Source organism: Oncorhynchus kisutch, linkage group LG23 (assembly GCF_002021735.2).
Source record: "Oncorhynchus kisutch isolate 150728-3 linkage group LG23, Okis_V2, whole genome shotgun sequence".
Taxonomy (NCBI): domain Eukaryota; kingdom Metazoa; phylum Chordata; class Actinopteri; order Salmoniformes; family Salmonidae; genus Oncorhynchus; species Oncorhynchus kisutch.
In genome coordinates, this window is record NC_034196.2 from 25,584,581 (window position 1) to 25,609,744 (window position 25,164).

The following is a 25,164-nucleotide window of genomic DNA, read 5'->3' on the forward strand; positions in this document are numbered from 1 at the left end:
TCTGTGACTTTCCAATTAAAATTGGACTACTTGGAAAACTATGTGGCAGGTGAAAATGTATTGGTCACGGGTTGAGGGCATTTTGGGCTACTTCTAAATTGCAATACAATTAAAAATATATATTTCACTCTGACCTGCTGCTGACTATCACATAGAGATGCAGAATTGTGCACGGGTCAGCTGTTTGTTCACCTGCACCTTCCAGCAAATCCAAACAGGAAGTGAGAAATCTGAGGTTGGTCGATTTTCAACCCAAGCCCTATTGAATTCACAGTGGGATATGAATGAAGTTGCACTTCTAAGGGCTTCCACTAGATGTCAACCGTCTTTAGAAACTTGAATGAGGCTTCTACTGTGTTGTGGGCCTGAATAAGAGCTGAATGAGTCAGGTTACTGTCAGAGAGCCATTTCCTGGTCATGCGCATTCCACATGATATGGACCTGCGTTCCGTTCCATTGCTTCTCTAGACACAAAGGAATTCTCCGGTTGGAACTTTACTTTGAATATGTATGATAACAACACCCTAAAGATTGATTTTATACTTCGTTTGACAAGTTTCTTCGACCTGTAATATAACTTTTTGAAGTTTTTGTCCGACGTTCAGCTGGACCTGCACGAGCGTTTGGATATGTGTACCTAACGCGCTAACAAAAGTAGCTACTTGGACATAAATGATGGACATTATCGAACAAATCAAGCATTTATTGTAGAACTAGGATTCTTGGGAGTGCATTCTGATGAAGATCATCAAAGGTAAGGGAATATTTAAAATGTGATTTCTGGTTTCTGTTGGCTCCAACATGGCGGAAAATTGTATTTATTTTCTGAGTGCCTTCTCAGATTATTGCATGGTTTGCTTTTTTCCGTAAAAAAAAAAGAAATCTGACACAACGGTTGCATTAAGGAGAGGTATATCTATAATTCCATGTGTATAACTTGTATTATCATCTACATTTATGATGAATATTTCTGTTGAATCGATGTGGCTATGCAAAATCACTGGATGTTTTTGGAGCTAGTGAACGTAACGCGCCAATGTAAATTCCGATTTTTTTTATATAAATATGAACTTTATCAAACAAAACATACATGTATTGTGTAACATGAAGTCCTATGAGTGTCATTTGATGAAGATCATCAAAGGTTAGTGATTAATTTTATCTCTATTTGTGCTTTTTGTGACTCCTCTCTTTGGCTGGAAAAATGGCTGTGTTTTTCTGTGGCTTGCTGGTGACCTAACATAATCGTTTGTGGTGCTTTTGCTGTAAAGCCTATTTGAAATCGGACACTGGGGTGTGATTAACAACAAGATTACCTTTAAAACGGTATAAGATACATGTATGTTTGAGGAATGTTCATTATGAGATTTCTGTTTGGCGCACTGCACTTTCACTTGCTGTTGTCATCCCGTTAACGGGATTGCAGCCCTAAGAAGTTTTTAAGCAGTTCAGTTTCGTAGGGTGTGTCCTATCCAACTCTACTTACTTCTTATTTGGAGTTCAATGGAACATTTTAAGTTTCAGGCACCTCCACCATGGCACAGTTGCAGAATATTCTCACTGAGGTGCATCTTGTGGGCTCAATGTTTTTTCCATACAAACCACATAAACTGTTTTGTTCTACGAATGCATCTGTTGTACATGACTAATCAAATGACCTGTGAAGTCAGATAGACATGTCAGACGAACCCTCAACCACTGCTGTTCCTCCTTAGTGATCTCACGGCTCAGAGGGTTTTAAATTTCCTCTTGAGAATCTGAAGTATAGTCGTATATAGCTCATCGCAAGACTTCACGTCTTTCGGGCAAATAGTACACTAGACTGTCCTGATCATCTAGTTGAGCATTGCAGGAAAATCCTCCATCCTAGCAGGAAGGTCCCATCCACATAGTGAATACTCATATGGTTTTTCAGCTAAGCATTCTTAGGGAAACATTTACCGCAAGTGGTGTTCTCTGTGTTCCAAGTAAATGGAGTGAGTCAACTCGTTGTCTAGTGAGAGAGGCTTGCCTACATAATGTTGAGTTAGTAGCCTAGTTGTGGTTCACTTCCTCTAGAAGGATCTTGTTATTCCTACCAGGTGTTTCTTCAGGCTGTTGAGGATGGGCTCAACATTTTCCCACACAAACGGTTTTGTGCCACTGAGTGCATCTGTTGAACATGACTAATCAAGTGACTGACTTACTTGACTTAAGCTCATGGCTCTTATAAGTGGCATAGGCCAGTTGAGGCCCTTCTCAGTCATTTCTGTCTGTATATCTCTCCATGTGTTTCCAGGTCTCCCTCTGTTCCCTATGGTGCAAGGGACCTTACCACTGAAGAGGCATTGAAGTTGAAGGATTTCTATATCCTGGATGAGGGAGGGTCTTAGCAGGTCTATGCTGCCCATCACATTGCTTTCCTGTCTATCTTTAAGGTTTGATGTGTTAACTGGATGGTCATTGACATTACTGACGTACAAATTGCTACTCCAAGTCAGACGTACAGTTGAAGTAGGAAGTTTACATACACTTAGGTTGGAGTTATTAAAACTCGTTTATCAACCACTCCACAAATTTCTTGTTAACAAACTATAGTTTTGGCAAGTTGGTTAGGACATCTACTTCGCGCATGACACAAGTAATTTTTCCAACAATTGTTTAAAGACAGATTATTTCACTTATAATTCACTGTATCACAATTCCAGTGGGTGAGAAGTTTACATACACTAAGTTGACTGTGCATTTAAACAGCTTGGAAAATTCCAGAAAATGATGTCATGGCTTTAGACGCTTCTGATAGGCTAATTGACATCATTTGAGTCAATTGGAGGTTTACCTGTGGATGTATTTGAAGGCCTACCTTCATACTCAGTGCCTCTTTGCTTGACATCATGGGAAAATCCAAATAAATCAGCCAAGACCTCAGAAAAACAATTGTAGAGCTCCACAAGTCTGGTTTGTCCTTGGGAGCAATTTCCAAACGCCTGAAGGTACCACGTTCATCTGTACAAACAATAGTACGCAAGTATAAACACCATGGGACCATGCAGCCATCATACCGCTCAGGAAGGAGACGCGTTCTGTCTCCTAGAAATGAACGTACTTTGGTGCGAAAAGTGTAAATCAATCCCAGAACAACAGCAAAGGACCTTGTGAAGATGCTGGAGGAAACAGGTGCAAAAGTATCTACATCCACAGTAAAACAGGTCCTATATCGACATAACCTAAAAGGCCGCTCAGCAAGGAAAAAGCCACTACTCCAAATCCGCCATAAAAAAGCCAGACTACGGTTTGCAACTGCACATGGGGACAAAGATCATACTTTTTGGAGAAATGTCCTCTGGTCTGATGAAACAGAAATAGAACCCTTTGGCCATAATGACCATTGTTATGTTTGGAGGAGAAAGGGGGAGGGTTGCAAGCCGAAGGACACCATCCCAACCGTGAAGCACGGGGGTGGCAGCATCATGTTGTGAGGGTGCTTTAATGCAGGAGGGACTGGTGCGCTTCACAAAATAGATGGCATCATGAGGTAGGAAAATTATATGGATATATTGAAGCAAAACCTCAAGACATCAGTCAGGAAGTTAAAGCTTGGTCGCAAATGGGTCTTCCAAATGGACAATGACCCCAAGCATACTTCCAAAGTTGTGGCAAAATGGCTTAAGAACAACAAAGTCAAGGTATTGGAGTGGCCATCACAAAGCTCTGACCTCAATCCCATAGAAAAATATGTAGGCAGAACTGAAAAAGCTTGTGCGAGAGCAAGGAGGTCTACAAACCTGATTCAGTTACACCAGCTCTGTCAGGCGGAATGGGCAAAAATTCACCCAACTTATTGTGGGAAGCTTGTGGAAAGCTTCCCGAAGCGTTTGACCCAAGTTAAACAATTTAAAGGCAATGCTACCAAATACTTATTGAGTGTATGTAAACTTCTGATCCACTGGGAATGTGATGAAAGAAATTAAAGCTGAAATAAATCCTTCTCTCTGCTATTATTTTGACATTTCACATTCTTAAAATTAAGTGGTGATCCTAACTGTGTCGGACAACATTGAATATATAAAAACAACATTGAAACAACAACCATACACATATACAAGATAATGGGATCAGTACTTTTCTATACTTTTCATATGAGGACTAGTACAGTTTTTCCATAAACTTTTAATTGATACCTTGGGATTTTATCACTGGGAAGGATCATGCAAATTAAGACTGTGTGAATGCATATAGCTTTAAGACAGTGGTTCACAGCCAGGTACATGTACAGGACCCCTGAGGGTACTTGGCCTATCCACAGGGGGTAATGGTAAAACATGCACATGAGGTAATACTTCAGGGGTGCTCCAGGCAGAGCATAATTCAATTGGTGTTACAGTAACAGAAAACATGTTGGGAACTACTGCTTTATAACAGACCACTCCTAAAAAGTAAATACTGTGATATTGAACATTTGTCTCTGGATGTCTTAACAATACATGTAAAACTCTGAATGTGAAAATGTCAGTAGATTTTTAGATTCATTCTCATCAATGACAACCTTCTAGAACTGTTATCACTTATCTAAGTCTGATAACCAGGGTAATCTGATTAATGATTATATCATTGATTATTCCTTGTAGAATGTTGACACCTGTACAGAACACATTGTATTGGTAAAATGCTCAAACTTTACTTAATAGCTACAATCACAGACACAGGATACAGGATACATTTTATTTCTAATGCTGGCCCTAACCAAACCGGTAAGTTGCCCCTCACTATATACCCGTCGCACGACCCACTGGTTGATGCTTATCTATATTTGAAGTGCTTCTAAAATCTGCAATAGGAAAAATTCACGGTGAAAAAACGATTGGAACCATTTCCGTGTTTGACCGCTAGGTTTTATGGGCATTATGACGGATCCTCTGTGGGGTTCTATGGTGAAAATGAATGGTGTTTTGAAGTGATTTTGGATAAACGCAGAAAATAAGGTATGTGGCAAAAACAGGCTTGGAAGACCTAAAACGTTTTGTTTTACGAGATAATCTGCATCAGCTAACGTCAGTTTTTGTGAATTCTGAAGAATTTATGTAATAAAAAAAGCCCATAGGCTTCATAATTCATAAAGGTTATGTTAACTGACTGCTATTATCTTATAGAACAAAACGTATAAGGTCTCCTAAGCCTGTGTTAACCTCAGACCTTTAGCTTTTATTCGAAAACACTATTCTTTGCCCATTAATTTTCTCCATAGGGATAGCTGAACGAACCAGAGGTATCTCATTTCCGGGGTTTAGGACTACAAACTGGAACGCTCTATACAAAGATGGTTTAGTATAAAGACGTATAGAAACTGCTTCTCCAATAGAAATCCCCGATCACGCTTGTAGGCGACCTTGGCTAGCTAAACTCATGCGCAGAAACACGTAATCGGGTCTAACGGTCGTCTCGCGTCGAATTGCGCATGTGCAAGCCGTAAAATCAAAGCAATCCTTCGATATACAGTTGTTTTTGACGAAAATGTAAAACGTGTCAGTTTGTAATTTTCACAAGGCTGGAGTAATGGCATGTTCAGCTACTTATTACATTGGATCGAATCTAGGTAGTGCCTTTAGATTTCAAGAAAATGAACAACTAAGGAATCATTTTTGACTTCTCTCATTGTCTTCTCAAACCCCTAACCCAGGCCTGCTTGGTCTGTTTCGCAAGTGATCTCGCAAGTCTCGCTAATGTTGCGCCTCTGGGTTTAGAAACTCTCCATGCTCTTTGTTTATTGTATAAAAAAAACGACCGAAAAAAAACTACGCCACGCTCTGTCAACGTAAGCACTTACACGTTCGCCGCCATTGCAAGCAAAACGAGTGCACAGATGACGAACAACACACAACACTTCACAACATGCGATTTGGCTCGCTTGTTTGAACCAAAATTAACCGATAACTTTACCTGAATGTGTTTCAACAAAAGTTCCAGCTTCAGCAGATAAAATGTCGGCTTTTATTGTAAGTATGTCGATTGATCAGTCACATTTCCAAAGGGTCTCAAGTCTAGTCTTGAAGGCCACATGATGGATGGACAGTCTTTATCTAGCTAAAACGTTAGCTAGCTAGCTGGAACTGCTACACGCATCTAAACTAGCGCCTGTAAAGTTGTTGATTAGCAAGCTATTTAAAGTGTCAACAAGCAGTAGAAACAAAAACTAGGCCGGGTCCCCGCCCCAGTTTCGATAACAAAAACTGAAGGATGGGTCTAGATAAATGTAACCACTCTCAAATGCATAGACAGATATGAATGCAAGGACTGACGATCCATATATGATATCAAAATCATCGTTTTGGCATTGTTTTGAGGCTATATAGTGATTGTTTACATTTACTTTGTTTACAAACATTGTAGTAAAAAAGCTTATTTTGAGTTATGATGGGGAACGAAAGTTAAACTAAGCTCATGAGGCATTTCTAAGATATGTTCTGCAGGAATCAATATCATTAATTTATGTCGAAAGATGGATGTAACAACTGCTGATTGCTCCTTTTAATGTCCAAACAAATGCTCTTAAGTAGTCTGCACTGTAGCTAGATAGATAATTATGTTATGTTCAAATGGCTACGATAAAATGGTGTGGAAACTTGACGTGAGGCCTGAGGGGATATGCTCAGTAGTTTATTTCATGTATGGTTTGACCTTCAGTCTAAGGCACCTATTTACCACTAGTTGAAAGCAAATAATCTTGTAGCAGAAATTTATAAACAACTAGAGCACCTAATGGAACATTATTGTTGTCATTCAGCTCAGTATGTAACTAGTGATTTAAAATAATATAGCTACTAACTACAGGAAATATGTTGTTAAAATGAAAATTGTATGAGGATTAACTTGCAACAGTTATCCTCAGTCTACCTGAATCTCATTGCCTTGCTGTTTCAGGCCCACCCTTCGGTGCGGATTAGGGGCACAGAGCACACCTACAACCCAGTGTTGTGTCAGGACGACAACTGCTCAGGCAAGGACAAGGGCACTCATATGCACTGTCCTCTCTGCACTGTGGCCGAGGCCTATCATGACCCTCTTATCCTACGGGCTCATTACCGCATTAAACATGTTGACAAGGGCATCGACTTTGCTGGTGAGAGGCTTTTCAACATGTATACATAAAAGTACACATCAGATGCTAGATTCAGTTGTAGTGTGACTCTGCCAAAAGGTTTCAGTGAGAGATCTTTCACTCAAATCAGTTAAATGTTTAAAGAACTAATCATCTAGAAGAAAAAAACGCACACCTATTAAGACGAGGTGCTGGCTAGCGGAGTAGAAAACTTGAATAAAAGAGAGCCGCACACTCTAGGAGCTCAGATGCAAAAATGTAATTACCAACGTTTTGACAGCCAAGCTGTCTTCATCATGCAGGCTCATTTATTGATTAAAGAAATAATCAGGCAAGCTCTTTTATTGATTGCTGGAAAATACATGGGACCTACAACTTTACAGCAAGCTTTTTGTCTTCCCTTCAGGCCTAAAAGTGCTTCGATGCTGCAACCACTGTGAGATCGTGGGCACCATCAAAGGGGAGAAGAGGTTCAAGGGGGCACACTGGCACTGCTACCGCTGCCGAAATGGCTTCAACCGCCGAGACGAGGCCATCAAACACTATAAGACCCACTTCCGGAACCCCCACACCACCTTCCAGATACAGGTCACACAGGTACTACCACCAAACTACTGTAATAGAACATACATTCACCATTGAACACTGTGAGTATGAAGAGTAAACAGACAGGGCACATATTCTCCATATATACAAAAAGAGTAGGAGTGCTGATCTGGGATGAATTTTAGCCTTTTAAATCATAGTCAATGAGAGTCCTGAATTCTAATACTTGATTAGCTCGCCCACTCTGAGAATCTTTGAATGCGGACCAAGACAGATCTCTCACAATCCCCTCCTTGTGCATTCAGGAGGTGAACAGCCGACAGTATTATGACCAGAGTCCGGAGGCCCACCCTAAAGCCTATGGAGGGCTGGAAGTGTGTACGGGCTCTGGGGTGGAGGGCGGAGACATGGGGACTATCATGGCGCAGCCAATCCTCAACACAGAGACTCTGCTCACTGTGGAACCCAAGGTTTCATATATGTCTCATGATTTGTGGTGGGTAAATGTGGATAGTAGGGATGTAACAATTCACCGATACGCATCTGTCCCAGGTTAAAATGTTTAAGTTATTAGTGCATAGGTTCTAGGACCCCAAACCGTTCCAAATGTAGCACGCATCGGTCAGAAAATCTATTAAAACGTTACAAATCGCTGGTTCACAAAAATTTTGGGGCTCAAATTACTTTCTACCTTCCAAAAATACCTCATCTTTTGTGACAACTGTGTCCTCTCCTTCAGTGTCGAGCTAAGCATGTCATTGATCTACAAGTAATTTTGCATGCTGAACAACCCCAGGCAATATTAGTAGCCTAGTCAAATTGTGTGCTGCTTCGTGCGCTGACAAACCAGAGGTAGACCTATTGCTGATTTTGCACATCACCTTCAGCATTCAAATGTTTGTATTGTCAAATGTGCTGTTAAATTGTTTTACCGGAATAAGTATCCTAAGCTACTACCAGAGACACAGCTCTCATCTGGCTATACATGCTGAATGGGGCTTACATTGGATTCATTTAGATTTCAGGTTCACCATCAGCAAACATTTTACTTGAAACAATCTGTGTATATGTTATTTTTTTAGATATACAGGGTAAAGTTGATCATTTCAATACGAGAACAACAATCACTTTTGCTACCCGCACTGCATGGGCGAAGCAAGAGAAGCTCACTCAGTCTGTGAACTTGTAGTTGTGCTATATATTCATTGGCTATGTCATAGAATAATTGTGTAGGTGATAAATATTGATAAATTAAAACTCAAACTTTTAATCTGCAAAAGTTATTAATTAATTAGGGAGAGGTGGTGATTTCAGATCAGGTGTGGGGGGACACAGATCATGCTCATGTGCGCCATCAGCAGCAGATTTTAATTTAGAAATGAAAATGAGTGTGTTTTTGCAACAAATATCAGTGCATCGAATTTTATTCCATCAAACCGAATCATTTCAAACTAAAACTTCGTTCTTGTATCAGCGTTTATCTATAAAATTGTCTTGAAAGGGATAGATGCACATCCCAAGTTGAGGGTTGTGGTGGGTTGATATTGTGAAGTGTATGTGGAAAAGTGTATGTCATGTTGTATTGTGTGATCTGTACAACATGCCCTGTTGCTTGTGCTATCAAAGTTTATATCGGTGTCGCTGAGTCTTCTATAGCGGTAGTGTCACCAGTGTTAAAAAGGTTCATCTCAAGCCCAGCACAGGAGGTGTATATGTCAAGTAACTTGTCTGGTCATTGTATGGTGATTGGTGCCTGCTCTGGTTGAAGGACAGCAGCGTGAACAATGGGATCCTAGTGGCAGCCGAAGAGGAGGTGGGGCCTTCCCAGCATACCCTGGACCAGACCCAGACGCTGGTTCTCATGGACCCAGATGGACAGGGAGGCAACCTGATTTACGAGGAGGCGGCCAGTATTATCTCTGAACAGGTGTCTCCATTGAGTTATCTTGCTAATACTGTGCTTTAGTAAGTTCTCACATCCAATGTTTTTCTTACCAATATTAATTACAACCCTCATCAATCTACATGCTTTTATGCAAGCAGCCTGCATGCCCTAATGCTAACCTCTGTTACCCCTCTACCCCCCTTCATGTCATGATACTAACCTTGGTGTACCTGTGGTTGTCTATTGCAGGGTGGGGAGAGTCTGGAGCAGGCCCTACATATAGAGAAGCATCTGCTGGAGCTCCACCAGCAAAATGTGATCTTGCGGCAGGAGAAGGACGCCATGGAGAAGAGGCTAAGGGCAGAGATCCACAGACTTAACGAACAGGTACACTAACAGCAGACTTGTGAACTGAGATACAGACTCAAAGACCAAGTACACTGACCAGCACACAGTATGTAACCTCAAAGAAAGGTTATCAAAACAAGATAGCTTTTTTGTGTAGGCTAAGATGCTTTGTATGGTGAACTGTGTGTGAAGGATAGATATTAGATCATTTTTAACATGTTTAGTGGCAGCAGGGCAGGCAAGGCGAGGAGACTGAGGGCAGAGATACAGCATCTCAAAGACCACCAGGTACAAAAATGGGTAACTTAACGTGATGTATTTTTGTGAAAGATAAACTTATTTGTATGATGAACTTGTCATAATTTGTGTCTGTGTGAAGAATAGATGTGTTCATTTTTAACATGTTTAGCGGCAGGAGAGGCCGATTGGAGAGGTGGATGGGGGTAGAGATGCCGAGGTTCTTTGACCTCGTTCAGGAACAGGTATTTTTGGCACCCAGAAGCAAACCGTGCGTGCACTGGCTGGCCAGAGACTTGAGGGTAGACACTGACTGAAGGCAGAGATGCTTACAATTATAGACTCCCGGCACACAATGTTAGTAAATGGCAAAACACCCATGGTTTTCAACACTCCCCCTTTCCTTGCTTTGCACTGATGTTTACGAGTGTTTTTAACTGGGGCAAAAAGTGTGGAAATTAAGAGTTGTGGGAGTCACTCAATAAATGCAGCAAAACACTCATGTGAAAGATGGATTTCAAAATCGTATAGGCCAGAATCATTCAGCAATTGACCAGGGAAAGGATACGCAATCTCGATCAGCAGGCACACTGACCACGGTATAGAGCAGCAGACATGGTTAACTTATCAGGATAACTTTTTTGGGGGGCGGAGGAAACTGATTTGTATGTGGATCTTCTAAAAATGTCTATTTGTGTGAAGGATAGATGGGAGTTAAAGAGCTTACCTTATGTCTCTTCTAGTAAGTCCTCCACCTTTTCTGTATTTGACATTCTTGATGGAATGGAAAACAGACCATTCTGACATGGCCATGTTGTCTCCCCTGTGCTGAGGTGCCCCCAGGTGGCCAGTGTGGTGCAGGCCAACATCAAGATGTTTGAGGAGCTAAAGCTATACCGCTCTGCAGAGAACAGCCAGCAGAGAATCGATCAGCTGGTGAGTGGACGCCTGTAACTGCTACTGTAGTGATGATCCTAAGTGATTGTTAAATGGGGGTTAGAACTGAAATTATTTTCCAATTGTTTCGTTCTGAACTGAACACCCCCCCCCCCCCCCCCCCCCCACCCCAAAAAATTGTTCTGTTCCGACCAGCAAAATAAACCAAAAAAGTAGTTTTATATCATTCCCTTTTCAACCTATGAAATCAAGTTTTTTTCAAATATATTTAGCTCATTAAATTACATCACCGATCAGTGCGGATAGAGCAGGCAAGCTAGTTGTTTACATGCATGATGGACAGACTAGTGTATCCTATGGCACACGATGCAACTGAAATGTTGCGGTTGGGGAGAGATCGAGAGTGGGTTAAGGAGGAGGCTTGAAGTGCTGGGCATCTTATCACATGCATTATCTGACTTGGGTCCACATAATTATACTTACGGAAGAGTGGCTTCTATGAAGGAACTTGAATGTCCTTTGAGCTAGCTAGCAAACCAACAAGCTTGTGTGTGCAGAGCGGTACCAGAATTAAAGACATGTCTTACCTTTTTGTTGTTAAATACAACGTGATAGGCCTATGGTATCCTTATCTAGCATTGGAGAAGTTCATCCATTCTTTAGGCAGAATTATTTTTTTATTAGCTATCTTCTATATCACGATTGTAACATCAGTACAGTAGCCTATGCTCCGTAGGGGCAGGTAGCCTAAACACATACACACTGGCAAAGATTTTCAGTTTGCAGACAGACACTGGAAAAGTTTCTGAGTGACAGTGAGGGTTTGCATAGGTTTTTTTGTTGTGTTTTTTTGTGTGACTAGAAAAAATGACTGGAACGTAAAAATGATGTTATTAACCAGTTCCCATGCTTTTAAAATAACAGTTCTGTTCCTGAACAGTATGGATCACTTTTGTTTCTGTTCCTTGAAAATGTTCAATATTATCTGGTTTTCGGTTCTGTTTCTAGTAGGGCTGGCTGACCCCATTTAGTCAACTGGTTGGTTGTTTGGTCGATAGGCTGTTGGTCGACCGAGATTTCTTTAGTCGAGCAGTAGCAAAAAAAATATATAGATCTATCATGGTGTACAAGACACCGGTCTAATTCGTGCTGAGTGGACTGATCCATTGTGGGTATGCACAGTCCATCAGTCTAAGACACGTGCTACTGAAATTGTATATGGTTATATTACATAAGAACAATGGTGCAACACTAATAAAAATAATATTATTTAAAAACAAATGCACTTTCTCCCTCGTTGGATAGCGGTCGCTGTCCCTGCTTCTGAAACACATTAGTGTGCTGTTGAATTGGCGCCTTTTCCTAGACCATGTTGCTATGTGGATAATAGCAACGTTATCCACCATATTGGTGTTGAGAACAATTATTATAATATTTTTTTCGCCTTTATTTAACCAGGTAGGCAAGTTGAGAACAAGTTCTAATTTACAATTGCGACCTGGCCAAGCTAAAGCAAAGCAGTTCGACACATACAACGACACAGAGTTACACATGGAGTAAAACAAACATACAGTCAATAATACAGTATAAACAAGTCTATATACGATGTGAGATAAGGGAGGTAAAGGCAAAAAAAAAGGCCATGGTGGCAAAGTAAATACAATATAGCAAGTAAAACACTGGAATGGTAGATTTGCAGTGGAAGAATGTGCAAACTAGAAATAAAAATAATGGGGTGCAAAGGAGCAAAATACAGTAGGGAAAGAGGTAGTTGTTTGGGATAAATTATAGATGGGCTATGTACAGGTGCAGTAATCTGTGAGCTGCTCTGACAGTTGGTGCAATGCCGCGGAGGCATCAGCAGAATGAGGAGATGAGAAAACAGCCCTTGCCTTGTTATTTAAGAAAAGTGTGGAGAGGGGAAGCCCAAACTTAATTGGGTATATAAACAATAGCCTAACTGTTAAATGTGCCTGGCTTTATAAAACCGCAATATATCTACAGAAATAAGACCGTGTTTATTTAATAGCCTACTGATTTCGCCTCAAGCAATGACATGTCAAGTAAGCAATTTCACAATTGGGCTGTTTTTAATCTTTGCTTTACTGTAATAAAGGCTTTACACTTTTTGTCGTTGGAACAGCCTCTGGTATTATTTCACATTTATGTTTACACTGTTCCAAATGGCCTGAAAAATAATATTTATTATAGTAATAATAATGCTCCTTTTTCTTGATCATCTTCTTATTAGAATAATAAATGTCATTAGTAGGGGCAGGTAGCCTAAACACATACACACTGGCAAAGATTTTCAGTTTGCAGGTAGACACTGGAAAAGCAGCCTTGTATAACTACCATTGAGCTGTAGGCCTCAGAGCACATCCTGTTTAGTCTTAGTACTGTAACTTAGGCCTGTATGTCAATATATAGGCTACTGTATCAATCAACCATTCATTTGTTCATGTCATCACACAGCATATGAGTCATTCATGATTTGAAATGCAATCAAGCATTTTAGTTTTAAAATAAAGCGAGCCCTGAATAATTAGCTCAAGCAATGAATAAACCGTTCCATTTCAGAAATTGCATTCACAAATTTGTGCGAATGTTTTTAGTCTTTGCTGTAATAAAGACTTAACAAAAAATGTTACAACAGGCTCTGGTACTCTTATACTTTATTCAGTGTTAACATTGTTCCAAACGGTCAGAAAAAATTATATTGCAATCTATACAGCACCTGTTTGGCACACATAATATGCACTCAGCACTTTCTCCTTACCTTATTTTTCTTGATCTCTAGTATTTTCCACAACTAGTCACATTAATTCCACACATCTGACATTCCCTTTAACCCCATTTTGAGGTTTATTTGTCACATCCTCTGCATCCATTTTGCTGTCGCATGTGTTACGGTTTTGAGATAAAAAAAATATATACTTTTTTATTTTTTGGAGGGTGGGGGGGGGGTAGATCAGCTTTAATATTGTAGCTTCCATCAATGTAATTGTCTGCATCACTTCAAATCCCCCATATATATTTTGCAAATATACATACATATACAGTACCAGTCAAAAGTTTGGACACCTACTCATTCTACTCATTCTAGTTTATTTTTTATTTTTTAATAATAACACATGGAATCATGTAGTAACCAATAAAGTGTTAAACAAATCAAAATATATTTGCGATTCTTCAAAGTAGCCACCCTTTGCCTTGATGACAGCTTTGCACACTATTGGCATTCTCTCAACCAACTTTGGCCAGGAAACACAAGCAATCTACATTACTGGTGGAAATCTGTCCTTCGGTATGATGAGTCCAAATGTGAGATTTTTTGTTCCAACTGCCGTGTCTTTGTGAGACACAGGGTAGGTGAACGGATGACCTCCGCATGTGTGGTTCCCCCCGTGAAGCATGGAGGAGGTGTGTTTGTGTGTGGCGGGGGCTTTGCTGGTGACACTGTCAGTGATTTATTTCTGAGGCTGGTAACTCTGAAATAGTAAAAATAAACCCTGGAATTAATAGGTATCCAAACCTTTGACTGTGTGTATATTCCTTTCTAACCCTACCTCCCCTAATTGGAGTGACCTAGTGAACAACAATGCTTAGACCTCTACTTACAGCTTATACATTTTATGGACAGTCTATTTTACAGTAGATCTATTTCCTTTGTTTTTACTCCCGTCCTTCCTCAACCTGTCCCATCTATTTCTGATGTCCATCCGGTTTGATTTCTATTTGCCATATCTTTCAAACTGTGCTCTTTCACAGAAGTTTCACAAAAATCTATATACGTTTTTTGGACACCGTATGTTTTACATGAGTTATCTTGTTATTAGTCCCAACCTTCAGCTCCATTCTACCCATCGATCTCTTAACACCATCCATATGGGATTTATATTTGACCTATCCTTTTCAACTGTGCTGTGATGTTTCAGAAACGTTCTGAACCTTTCTATTCTCATTGTTTCTACATCTTGAAAATAAACATTTTTGCAAAGTATTATTATTATTATTATTAGGGTTGCACATTTAGGGTAATATTCAGAGGCGGAAACTTTCTGTGGGAGTATATGGGAATTACTGGAAATATATGCAAATAAATAACTTTTAAATGTAGATGTTTTTTTGCATTGGATATATTTACCATATCATATGGAGACAAACAAACCTTTTTACCTTATCATAAGTAGACATAACTGCAAGTGATTAAATCCTTCCGATTAGAAATTTTTAAACAATTTAGTCACCAAAGTGAACTTTAATTAAACGAGTTGACTCTTCACATGGGATTATTTCACTGAACAACAAAAGGGAATATTGAATGATTCATCGCATCTCCCAAAAACATTTTCAACATACATCTGTAAAATTGATAGTCTAGAAACTAAAGCATTGGTTGTCTTCCTCTCAGGCTTCCATGTCTTCTCCCTGGACCTCCTCAATGTCCACCTCTTGAACATCAGACTCTGGGGCCTATTCTTCACTGTCACTTTCCAACCTTGTTGAGGATGGCTTGTGGTCAGGCTCAAATTTGCCCGGATGGACACCAATTTTTCAGCCTGTCAGCCTGTTGCGTGCTTTGGTCTGTGTTCCCAAACAAGGACCAGTTGCACTCTGAGGCGGCTGATGTTGATGGGATTTGGAGGATGATGGAGACAACGGGGGAAAGAGCCTCAGATCCACAAAGTCACTTCCACCAGGTGGCTGATGAGATATGTTGGCACAACTGCCATATTGCAGCTCCATCCTAAAGCCCTTGCTTGGAACTGTACTTCGCCAGACCTTGGCCTCATTCAGGCCAAGGTGGCGAGACCCGTAGTGATGACACCATAGGCCCTGTTGATCTCTGCACCAGACAGGATCCTCTTGCCAGCATACTTGGGGTCCTACATGTACGCTGTGGTGTGCATGGGCTTCAGGCAGATGTCTTCACCCTTTTTGATGTATTTCAGAACTGCAGTTTCCTCTGCTTGGAGCAACAGTGAAGTGAGCAGGACAGTACAGATTGTTTTCTCTTACATCTGCAAGCAGAGTCTGAACATCACACAGGATGGCATGGTCTCCCTCAATCCGTGCAATGGCTACCATAGGCCCTGTTGGTTTCAGGCTGCTTACCACTCTCCCACAATACATAATCCAGGAGGATCCTCTTGATGGGGCTGTCCATATTGGCAGACTGTGATATGGCCATTTCTTGGAGAGACTCCTTCCCCTCAAGGAGACTGTCGAACATGATAAGAACACCACCCCAACAGGTGTTGCTGGGCAGCTTCAATGTGGTTCTCTATTTTTCTCACTTTGCTTGGTGAGGTAGATTGCTGCTATAACTTGATGACCCTTCACATACCTAACCATTTCCTTGGCTCTCTTGTAGAGTGTATTGTTTTCAGTGGCATGATGTCCTTGAGGAGCAGATTCAATGCATGTGTAGCACAGCCAATGGGTGTGATGTGAGGGTAGGATTCTTCCACTTTAGACTAAGCAGCCTTTATGTTCACCGCATTGTATGTCACCAGTGCAAATACCTTCTGTGGTCAAAGGTCATTGACTCACTTCAGCTCATCTGCAATGTAGAGTCCGGTGAGTCTGTGCTCTTGTAGAATACTGGTTGATGGGTGGAGATTATGTAGTTAATTATTCCTTGCCCACGAACATTCGACCACCCATCAGAGATGATTGCAATAGTCTGCTTTCTCTATGATTCGCTTGACCTTCACTTTAACTCTGTTGAACTCTGCATCCAGCAAATTAGTAGATCAAGCTAGTTGGAGAGGTGTATGCTGGGTGAAGAACATTCAGAAATCTCTTCCAATACACATTGGCTGTGAGCATCAGATTCTGATGATTCTGCATCTTTGTTGCACACTTCACATGATTTGGCACAGTATTTGCAAATGTACACAGCTTTTCCTTCTACATTAGCTGCAGTGAAATGTCTCCACATCAGATAGTGCCCGTGGAATTTTCCTTTAGAGATTAGGGGAAAAAATGCATAAAAACAAATACAATTCCATGTATAGATAAATAGGTTAAGCAGTTTGATTAAACAACTCCTTTGTAAGATAAATGTTTTAAAATGAAACATGTATGGAAATAGGTGAATTAACACTCCTCAGTTAGCAGGCTCAAGCAAGCTAAAACAAACCAGCAGAAATTGTGAACAAGTTAGAAATGATTTAAACACACTTTGCTGTAGGCTACTATTTACTAGTTAACAAAAAATATTGTATGTCATATAAAATATATTCACCCCACCCAGTTTTGTAATCAACTTACCAGAAAGCATGTAGTCCTTGGCTCAAACAGTGTAGTAGTGTGGGCTCAATAGTATCTCATTAGCGTGCAAGATCTTGAGAATCAGCTGTACATGTGATGGAAGAGTGCACTGTGCATGCAGACGGTTGCAATTCCATTGAATTGGGGATAGTTTAACCAAAATATGTCACAAGACCTAGAATGGCCTTGTGTATCCAACAAAAAAAGGTGCACTGTTAACTTTTTAAAATACATTTAAGCAAAATTCCAGGGCTTAACTTCCCGTGAGAAATTCTGGAAATTTTACAGTCATGTTTCCGATCCTTTGCAAACTTAATTATTTTATTATTGCTCGATCGACTATTACTTTTCAGATCACCCAGTAGTGCTATCTACGGTTTTCAGAGTTTGTTTTAACCAATTTATTGATGTGATTATGTAATGTTATAGGTCAGGACCTATTGTGCAGTATTCGGACAGGAATAGTTTTACTGGTGGAGGTGGGGTTATGTAATTATGTGCACGAGCACAAAACACCATCTGTCATTTTAATCCCGTCCAAATTGACATCCCTGTGTTGAGAGAAATCTCTGAGTTTGACATGTGTTGCTCGCAGTTTGATAAAGCAATAACTGATCTGATAAATTGAACTAAGTGCTGCGCACAGCCTTTATATGAAGGGCCTACATGTATCAACTTGCACAGTGAATGTTTTGTGTATGAATTGAATATTGCCAAATGCATCCTTCAAAAAATATTGTGCCTATTTAATGCATCCTTGCTGTTAATAGATCGCAAAGCAGCAGCATAGAACTGGCCTAAACATTTGGAAATGATAAGTGAACTTTTTCATCCATTGCCTTAAAATGCATCTCAAGTGCAATTGCACGGTTTAGCTCACATCTGAAGGCTGGAGGGCATTTAGGACCTACTGCGGAACCCTAAAATATTCTAATGATTATAATCACACTTCCTTAATTTAAATATTATGGCAACACTATCGTTTAGAAACTTGGGAACCAAGCTTGAGTTATCAGTGTGGCCCTATCACCTGGACATGTTGAAATGCTTTATCTTGTCAATTTATTGGAGTAAAAATAATAAAGAATTACAGGTTGCAGTTTGGATAAAATGAATCCCGTGGAATAACGGACGTTCTGGAGTAATAATTACAACCAACGTTCTCTAGTAATTAGAGATCCAATTCAACAACATCTGTTGAAATTGGAGCGCGCCAAGTTCAAAATACAAAACCGTAATATTAAACATTCATGAAAATACAAGTGTCATACATGATTCTTTAGCTTAGAAACTTGGTAATCTAACTGCGTTGTCAGATTTCAAAAAGGCTTTACGGCGAAAACATAGCATTCGATTGTCGGAGGACAGCGCCCCATGTCAACATATCTTTCAAACCAGCACTGGCGACACTATAATATGCCTCCCGGGTGGCACAGTGGTCTAAGGCACTGCATCGCTGTGCCACCGGAGACTCTGGGTTCGAGCCTAGGCTTTGTCGCAATCGGCCGCGACGGAGTTCCATGGGGCGACGCACAATTGGCCTAGCGTCGTCCGGGTTAGGGAGGGTTTGGCCGGTAGGGATATCCTTGTCTCATCACGCACTAGCGACTCCTGTGGCAGGCCGGGCGCAGTGCACGCTGACTAGGTTGCTAGGTGTACAGTGTTTCCTCCGACACATTGGTGCAGCTGGCTTCCAGGTTGGATGAGCTCTGTGTTAAGAAGCAGTGCGGCTTGGTTGGGTTGTGTTTCGGAGGACGCATGGCTCTCAACCTTCATCTCTCCCGAGCCCGTACGGGAGTTGTAGTGATGAGACAAGACAGTAACCACAAAAAATTTGATACCACGAAAAAGGGGGTAAAAAAAATTAAATAAACGATAATATTTCAGACTGAGATACTACTACTACTACTACTACTACTACTACTACTACTACTATGTTCAATAGCAAAGGAAAAGAACGAAGAGCGCGCCCATGTTCACGTGTGCAAAAAGACTACTTTTGCCCTGGCGCTCAACTTGGAATGACTACAAATACATATATTTTTTTAAAACAAGCCTAAAACTTTGTCTAAAGACTTGACATCTAGTGGAAGCCATAGGAACTGCAATCTGGGAGGCGGAAATGAGATCTTTCAATAGCATTGCATTGGAAGTCATTCCAAGCTCAAAAAAATAATAATTCCCGGATCGATTTTCCTCCCGTTTTCACCTGCTATATCAGTTCTGTTATACTCAGACATTATTTTAACAGTTTTAGAAACGTCAGTGTTTTCTATCCAATTCTACCAATTATATGCATATCCTACCTTCTGGGCCTGAGTAACAGGCAGTTTACTTTGGGCACGTCAGACAGGCGGAAATTCAGGATACTGCGCCGACCCTAGAAAGGTTAATGCTTACATTTTTTTTAATGCCATGAATTGACGCCATTAACGCATTTTCTTAGTTTGACCCCCTGAACCATCCATAGTTCAAATTCAAGCCCTGGCAGCCGATGCACTAGTTTGACAAACACTTTACTTGCTAGCTACTTGTATGACTGAATAATGGATAATGCTAGTAAGGGGCTTTTAAATGGCCAATTTCAAATCACTCCCAGGTGGCTCTGGATAAAACCAAAGTAATTTGCATCTACTGCAAGGCTGAATTTGTTTATCACCAAAATACGAGTCATCGTTTTCATTTACAAGCAAAACCTACTGTTTATGCCGGCAATACAAGTAAAGTTACTAGTAGCAATGGAGAACATCTTCGGCAGGCTAAGCTAGAAGGGTGTGCGCAACAAGCAGCAAGCTAACACAAGAAATAGCCAAGTGGATAACTACAGCTTGCAGGCAAGTCCACATTGTGGGGGACGAAGGCTTGAGAGAGAGCATCGAACGACAACGTATGAGTTACCCTCGAAAGCCACCGTTGTTACAAGAATACACAAGCTGTATGAGAGGGCTATGAAAGCGGAGGAGTTGAAGCTCAACTCACGGGAGACCACTGGAACTCGGTCAGTAACCACAACTACCTGGGATACAGCTCACCACATCAATGGAAACTGCATTCACACGCTCTGGCTGTAGCGAAGACAGAGGCACTATGCTGAAATGTGCGCCGGGCATTTAGTGGCTCTAGCAAAGTAGTGGAACATTGAAAACAAAGTTACCACATTTTGCATAGACCGTGCACGGAACATGATTGCAGCTGCCAGACATATGCCTTTTTGAACACCTGCCCTGCATCGCGCACAGTCTCATCAGTGTCCCTACAGAACAGAGGGTTTGACAATGCCATAGCTAAATGGCAACAAAAAAAAAATCAATTTCAAACACAGCCCACCAAATGCTGCAGAGCTAGGACATCAGCAAATGGACTGAAGGAATCACTGGCACACAACAAGATGGAATTCCACTCTGGAATTGGTAACTCGTGTCCACAGAAACCAACAACCACTGAGAGATCACCAACAACCAACTGAAAACCATGCCAACCACCGCTGAACTGGAGAAACTGCAGAAGCTGGAGGCACTACTGGAGCCCTGCAGGTACTATTCTTTGTATCACTATTAGTGTTATAATAAGGTGTGTGTGTGTGTGTGTGTGTGTGTGTGTGTGTGTGTGTGTGTAAAGTGTGCGAGAGAGTCTGGGCATAAGTCTCTCACAATTGACAAGTGATTTTGAGTGATCTTTCACTGCAGATACTTGACTGAACTTCTGGGAGGAGAGATGTGCATTTCCTGCTCAGTGGTGTTGCCTGCTTTGTCATCTGTTTCGGGTGATTGAGAGCTCCAACGATGACCTTGCCTAAATGACAAGATTCATGCTGACATTCACAACTGACCTGGAGAAATGCAAGGAAAACACCAACCTATCATGGCTGAAGCTCGCCACAGCACTTGACCCAAGGTTTAAGGACCTGAAGTACCTTCACTTCAGGTCCTTAAACCTTGGGTCGAGTGCTGAAGGAAGAGATGCCTGCACAGCAACTGGATAAAGCAACAGTTATAGCCACCAAAGAATCTGAGGAGGAATCCATTGAAAATGTGTGGAGTGTTAGAAAGCAGAGCCCAGTATCAACATGGAGGACTGTCCACTACAGTGGCGGTCACAGCATGCAGGGGCACACCAGGCTGGCCAGCATTGCACGAAGGTACCTGGTAATGCCTGTTACATCAGTTCCTTTTGAGAGGTTGTTTTCACACTCCGGGCATATTGTACACAAGAAGAGAGCAGCTTTATCATCTGAAAATGTCAGCGGGCTTGTTTGTCTTTGCAATTGGCTCAGTGAAAAGAAATGGAGGAGGATGACTGAAGTGTATGGTCACAGGTTAATGTTCTGAGGGATTCCTGACATTGTTGTATAGGTTTATGTTCTTTGTATCAATTTTATTTCTTATAGCCAACCCTCCAATCAGTAACTGTGAGAACTATCATTTTGTGTGTACTTACCTACCTACTGGGAGCATTAGTAAGTTCCAGGTCTTTTGTATTTAACTTGTTTATGGTGAATATGCCATTAAACATTCTGATACTGAAATATTTTTCGTTTCAGTCCCTCCCTACATGCCTATAACTCAATACACTGCTTTAAAAAAAATTATATATAATAATCTTTATTTAGCACCAAATTTGAGAAAATAAAAACTTTGCAGAATCGCAGAATTTAATTAATTATTTGCAGAATTTTAATGCAATTCATTATTTTGATCGTTTGACAGGCCTACTCTTTAATCACGTACATGCGATGCATACATGTGTCACGTAAAAAGAGCAAGGGCTGAGGGAATAGGGAATGTCTTTCCAAAAACAAATGAGGGATTTCGGAAAAATAACTTTTCAGTCAGAGATGGCTGTAATTATGTTGCAGCTTCAGAAACACGGACAGCGCGATAAACACTTGATGTTCTGTGGTGGTCGCTGCAGCAGGGAGGAGAGCGAGACAATGGGTGCTAGTCACTGTCACTCCCTGTTTTTATTTTGTTCTTACACAGCACAGCAAGACTGAACCCGGCCCGGCACAATCAAATAAATTGCTGGTCGGACTCCCTCCAGTCATTTGTGTGTTTTGATTATTTAATCAAACCGTGTGCTTAAAGCATCTGACAAGCTCAGTGAATATAGTTGATTTGATTAAAATACATAGGATGTGTCAATACATGAGAAAATACATGTTAAAAATGTAGACCAATCGATTGGTCGATAGAACAGAAACTCTTGGTCGACCACTTCTTTTAGTCCGGGACAGCCCTAGTTTCCTGGACCGGTTCCAACCCCTGTTATTCAATATTCTCAAGATCACATGCCAGATTAAAAACAACGTGTAAAGCCTCTTAGAAGAGCCTGTTGAAAATCTACAGAGCTATGCATATTCTGTATTGTTAGTAAAAATTACTGGGCTTCAATAGTATTCATGAGCTGGAATGTCAAAGGGCCTTATTGCCCACTGAAGCAAAGTGGTTTCTTGTATATTGGTATACAAGCATTTTAAACATGTAGCTACCCTGGAGCCATCCTTTATAAATCTACTGAACATCACTGACAGGCCATTCAGTCATTAGATGGCATAAAGCCCTATTCGGACGTGATTAGTTTTACTGGGGGAGGTTGGGTAATATAATTAAGTGCACGAGCACAATACACCACATCTGTCATTTTAGTCCCTTCCGAATCTATGTCAGTAATTTTACATGGCAGAAGAGTAGATATTTGACAGAATAACTTGTTTTTTGGCAAACTCCAAAGTCCTCTGACAATATTAGTCCCCCCGTGCAAATTGACATCCCTGTGTTTTGAGAAATATTTCTGAGTTTGACAGGTGTTGCTCGCGGTTTGAGCAAGTAAACCATAACTGATTCTATAAATTGAACAAAGTGCTGTGGATAGCCTTTATATGAAGGACCTACATGTATCAACTTTCACAGTGAATGCTTTTGTTTGTTTTATGCGAAGGAATTGAACATCGCCAAGTGCATCATAAACAACATTGCTGTTAACAGATCGCAAAGCAGCATAAAACTGAGCTAAATGTTTGGAAATTACAAGTTCACTTTCTATTCATAGCCTAACAACACATATCAAGTGCAAGTGTGCTGTTTGGCTCACATCTGAAGGCTGGGGGGCATTTGGGATGTCTTCTACTGCGGATTGCTAAAATATCATAATGAATATGATCACACTTCCTCAATTCAAATATTATGGTGACACTATAAAAATGGGAACCAGGCTTGAGTTGTCAGTGTAGCCATGTTATCATGTGGACTTGTTGCAATATCTTCACTCCTAGAAAAAAAAATCCAGGCTTCTGTCATAACTTTAAAAATATATATATATAATTACATGGGGCAGTTTGGAAAATGAATTCTGTCTGAATCGTCCTCTTGAATAACAGACATTAGGGTAATAATTACATAATCAACGTTCTCTAGCAATACTAGTTCCGTGCAAATAGGGCTTATGAGACTCTTTGACCACTGATGATGCCTGTCTTTCTGTTTGGCAGGTGAAGAGTCTGGAGATGCAACACCGCACTCTCATCCACACCCAGCTAGCCTCCCTGAGGACAGAGCTTCTACGGCAGGCTGAGAGAACAACGCCCGTCAACGGCCACACAGAGCTCACAGTCAGCCTGGTTGGTGAGATAGCCACTCACCCTGGGGAGATGACCCTCTTTGAGGAGGAACAGACTGAAACAAGGATAGAGAGGGAGGAAGAAGCATTGACCATGGTGGTGGTTCAGATGGGCCCTGACCCAGGGGACTTGGTACCAATATCGGGTGATTCATGTTTGGTGGCTGGGAAGAATGAGGAATCATCGGTCCCTGAGCTGGACAGTGTTGAGTCTGGGGCAGAGCCCTTCAAGAATGCTACAGAATCCCTTGACGACAAAGAGGGGGAGGAGAAATCATCAAGGAAGCGCAGCCCTAAAGAGGAACCCAGGGGGGAGAGTGAAGCCAAACTGCAACGCATCTGTTGAGATAATGGAGACAGTGGTCTTTATTACTCATCTGTTTTTCCCTTTGTCTCTCTCCAGTCTTTTCCTGGCAGTACTTGTGAGTTTCTTTAAGGGGGGTAACTTTCCTACAAGGGGTTCTAATAGGCTGCTGCAGACTGAGCCAGGCAGAGTACAGCAGTGTGGGAAAACATCAACTGAGAAACCAGTCCCTAATATGGCTGTGAAAGTCAATGCATCCTAAACTCTCTGCAGTGTGTAAGCTGTACATAATGCTACTCCACTTAACCTACTGACTTACTGTTTACCAGTCTGCTCTGTACATTAGCTCTGTTTTAGAAGCTTCATGAACGATGACGGTCTGCAGTGAATTAGACCTATTCATGGCAAATAACCAATTCAGGTTATTTTGTTCTGATGGAAGTTTTTGCAATGTGTTCCAATGTTTTCATGAAGCTTGTTTGTTCAACAGTTGGTTCCATTGTTCTACTAAACATTATTTTTTACAGACTGGAAGTAACTAACCAGCTGTCTTGACGAGACAGCCACTTGTCACACTATGCAATTGTAGTTTGTTATACAATGTGTTGCTCATTAACTTGCATAAGATGTATACAGTACATAGCCTACAAATCATATCGGATACAACAGTACATCTCAAGCCTATGAATTTGCTTTATTTGAGAAAATGACTAAACAAAGCTACTATGTAGTTTATTGCTTACCGGTATTCGGGCATTGTTTTTCACCCCAAAGTTGTAGACAAATGAAAAGCAATCCCTTGACATGAATTTGTAGTTACTGAATAAAGAAAACAACAATGTGAAGAAATCTTTGTCATTCTGTCAGGGATCTGAATGCATTCAAACCTATACACCACTTGAACATGTATTTAATTGGCTGTATTTGTTTTATACGATGTCTATGCATTTATGAATTTAATGGGGAAGAGGTGGAACT

At 40.9% G+C, this 25,164-nt stretch overlaps 1 protein-coding gene across 3 annotated transcripts; it reads left to right on the forward strand.

Moving 5' to 3' along the window:
• The first annotated feature begins 5,659 nt into the window (after nt 1-5,659).
• zgc:193801 (uncharacterized) lies at nt 5,660-25,072 on the forward strand. 3 transcript variants are annotated; one of them, XM_020457831.2, is made up of 8 exons: nt 5,660-5,972; nt 6,898-7,096; nt 7,482-7,672; nt 7,927-8,117; nt 9,398-9,548; nt 9,756-9,893; nt 10,935-11,027; nt 23,755-25,051. In XM_020457831.2, exons 1-8 carry the CDS (start codon nt 5,958-5,960, stop codon nt 24,226-24,228), a joined length of 1,452 nt encoding a protein of 483 aa, XP_020313420.1. In that variant the 5' UTR covers nt 5,660-5,957; the 3' UTR covers nt 24,229-25,051. The 3 variants fall into 3 exon arrangements, with proteins under 3 accessions (XP_020313420.1, XP_020313421.1, XP_020313419.1); XM_020457832.2 differs by having other exon boundaries at nt 7,927-8,091; nt 9,390-9,548; XM_020457830.2 differs by having other exon boundaries at nt 5,665-5,972; nt 9,395-9,548; nt 23,755-25,072.
• The last annotated feature ends 92 nt before the right edge of the window (nt 25,073-25,164 follow it).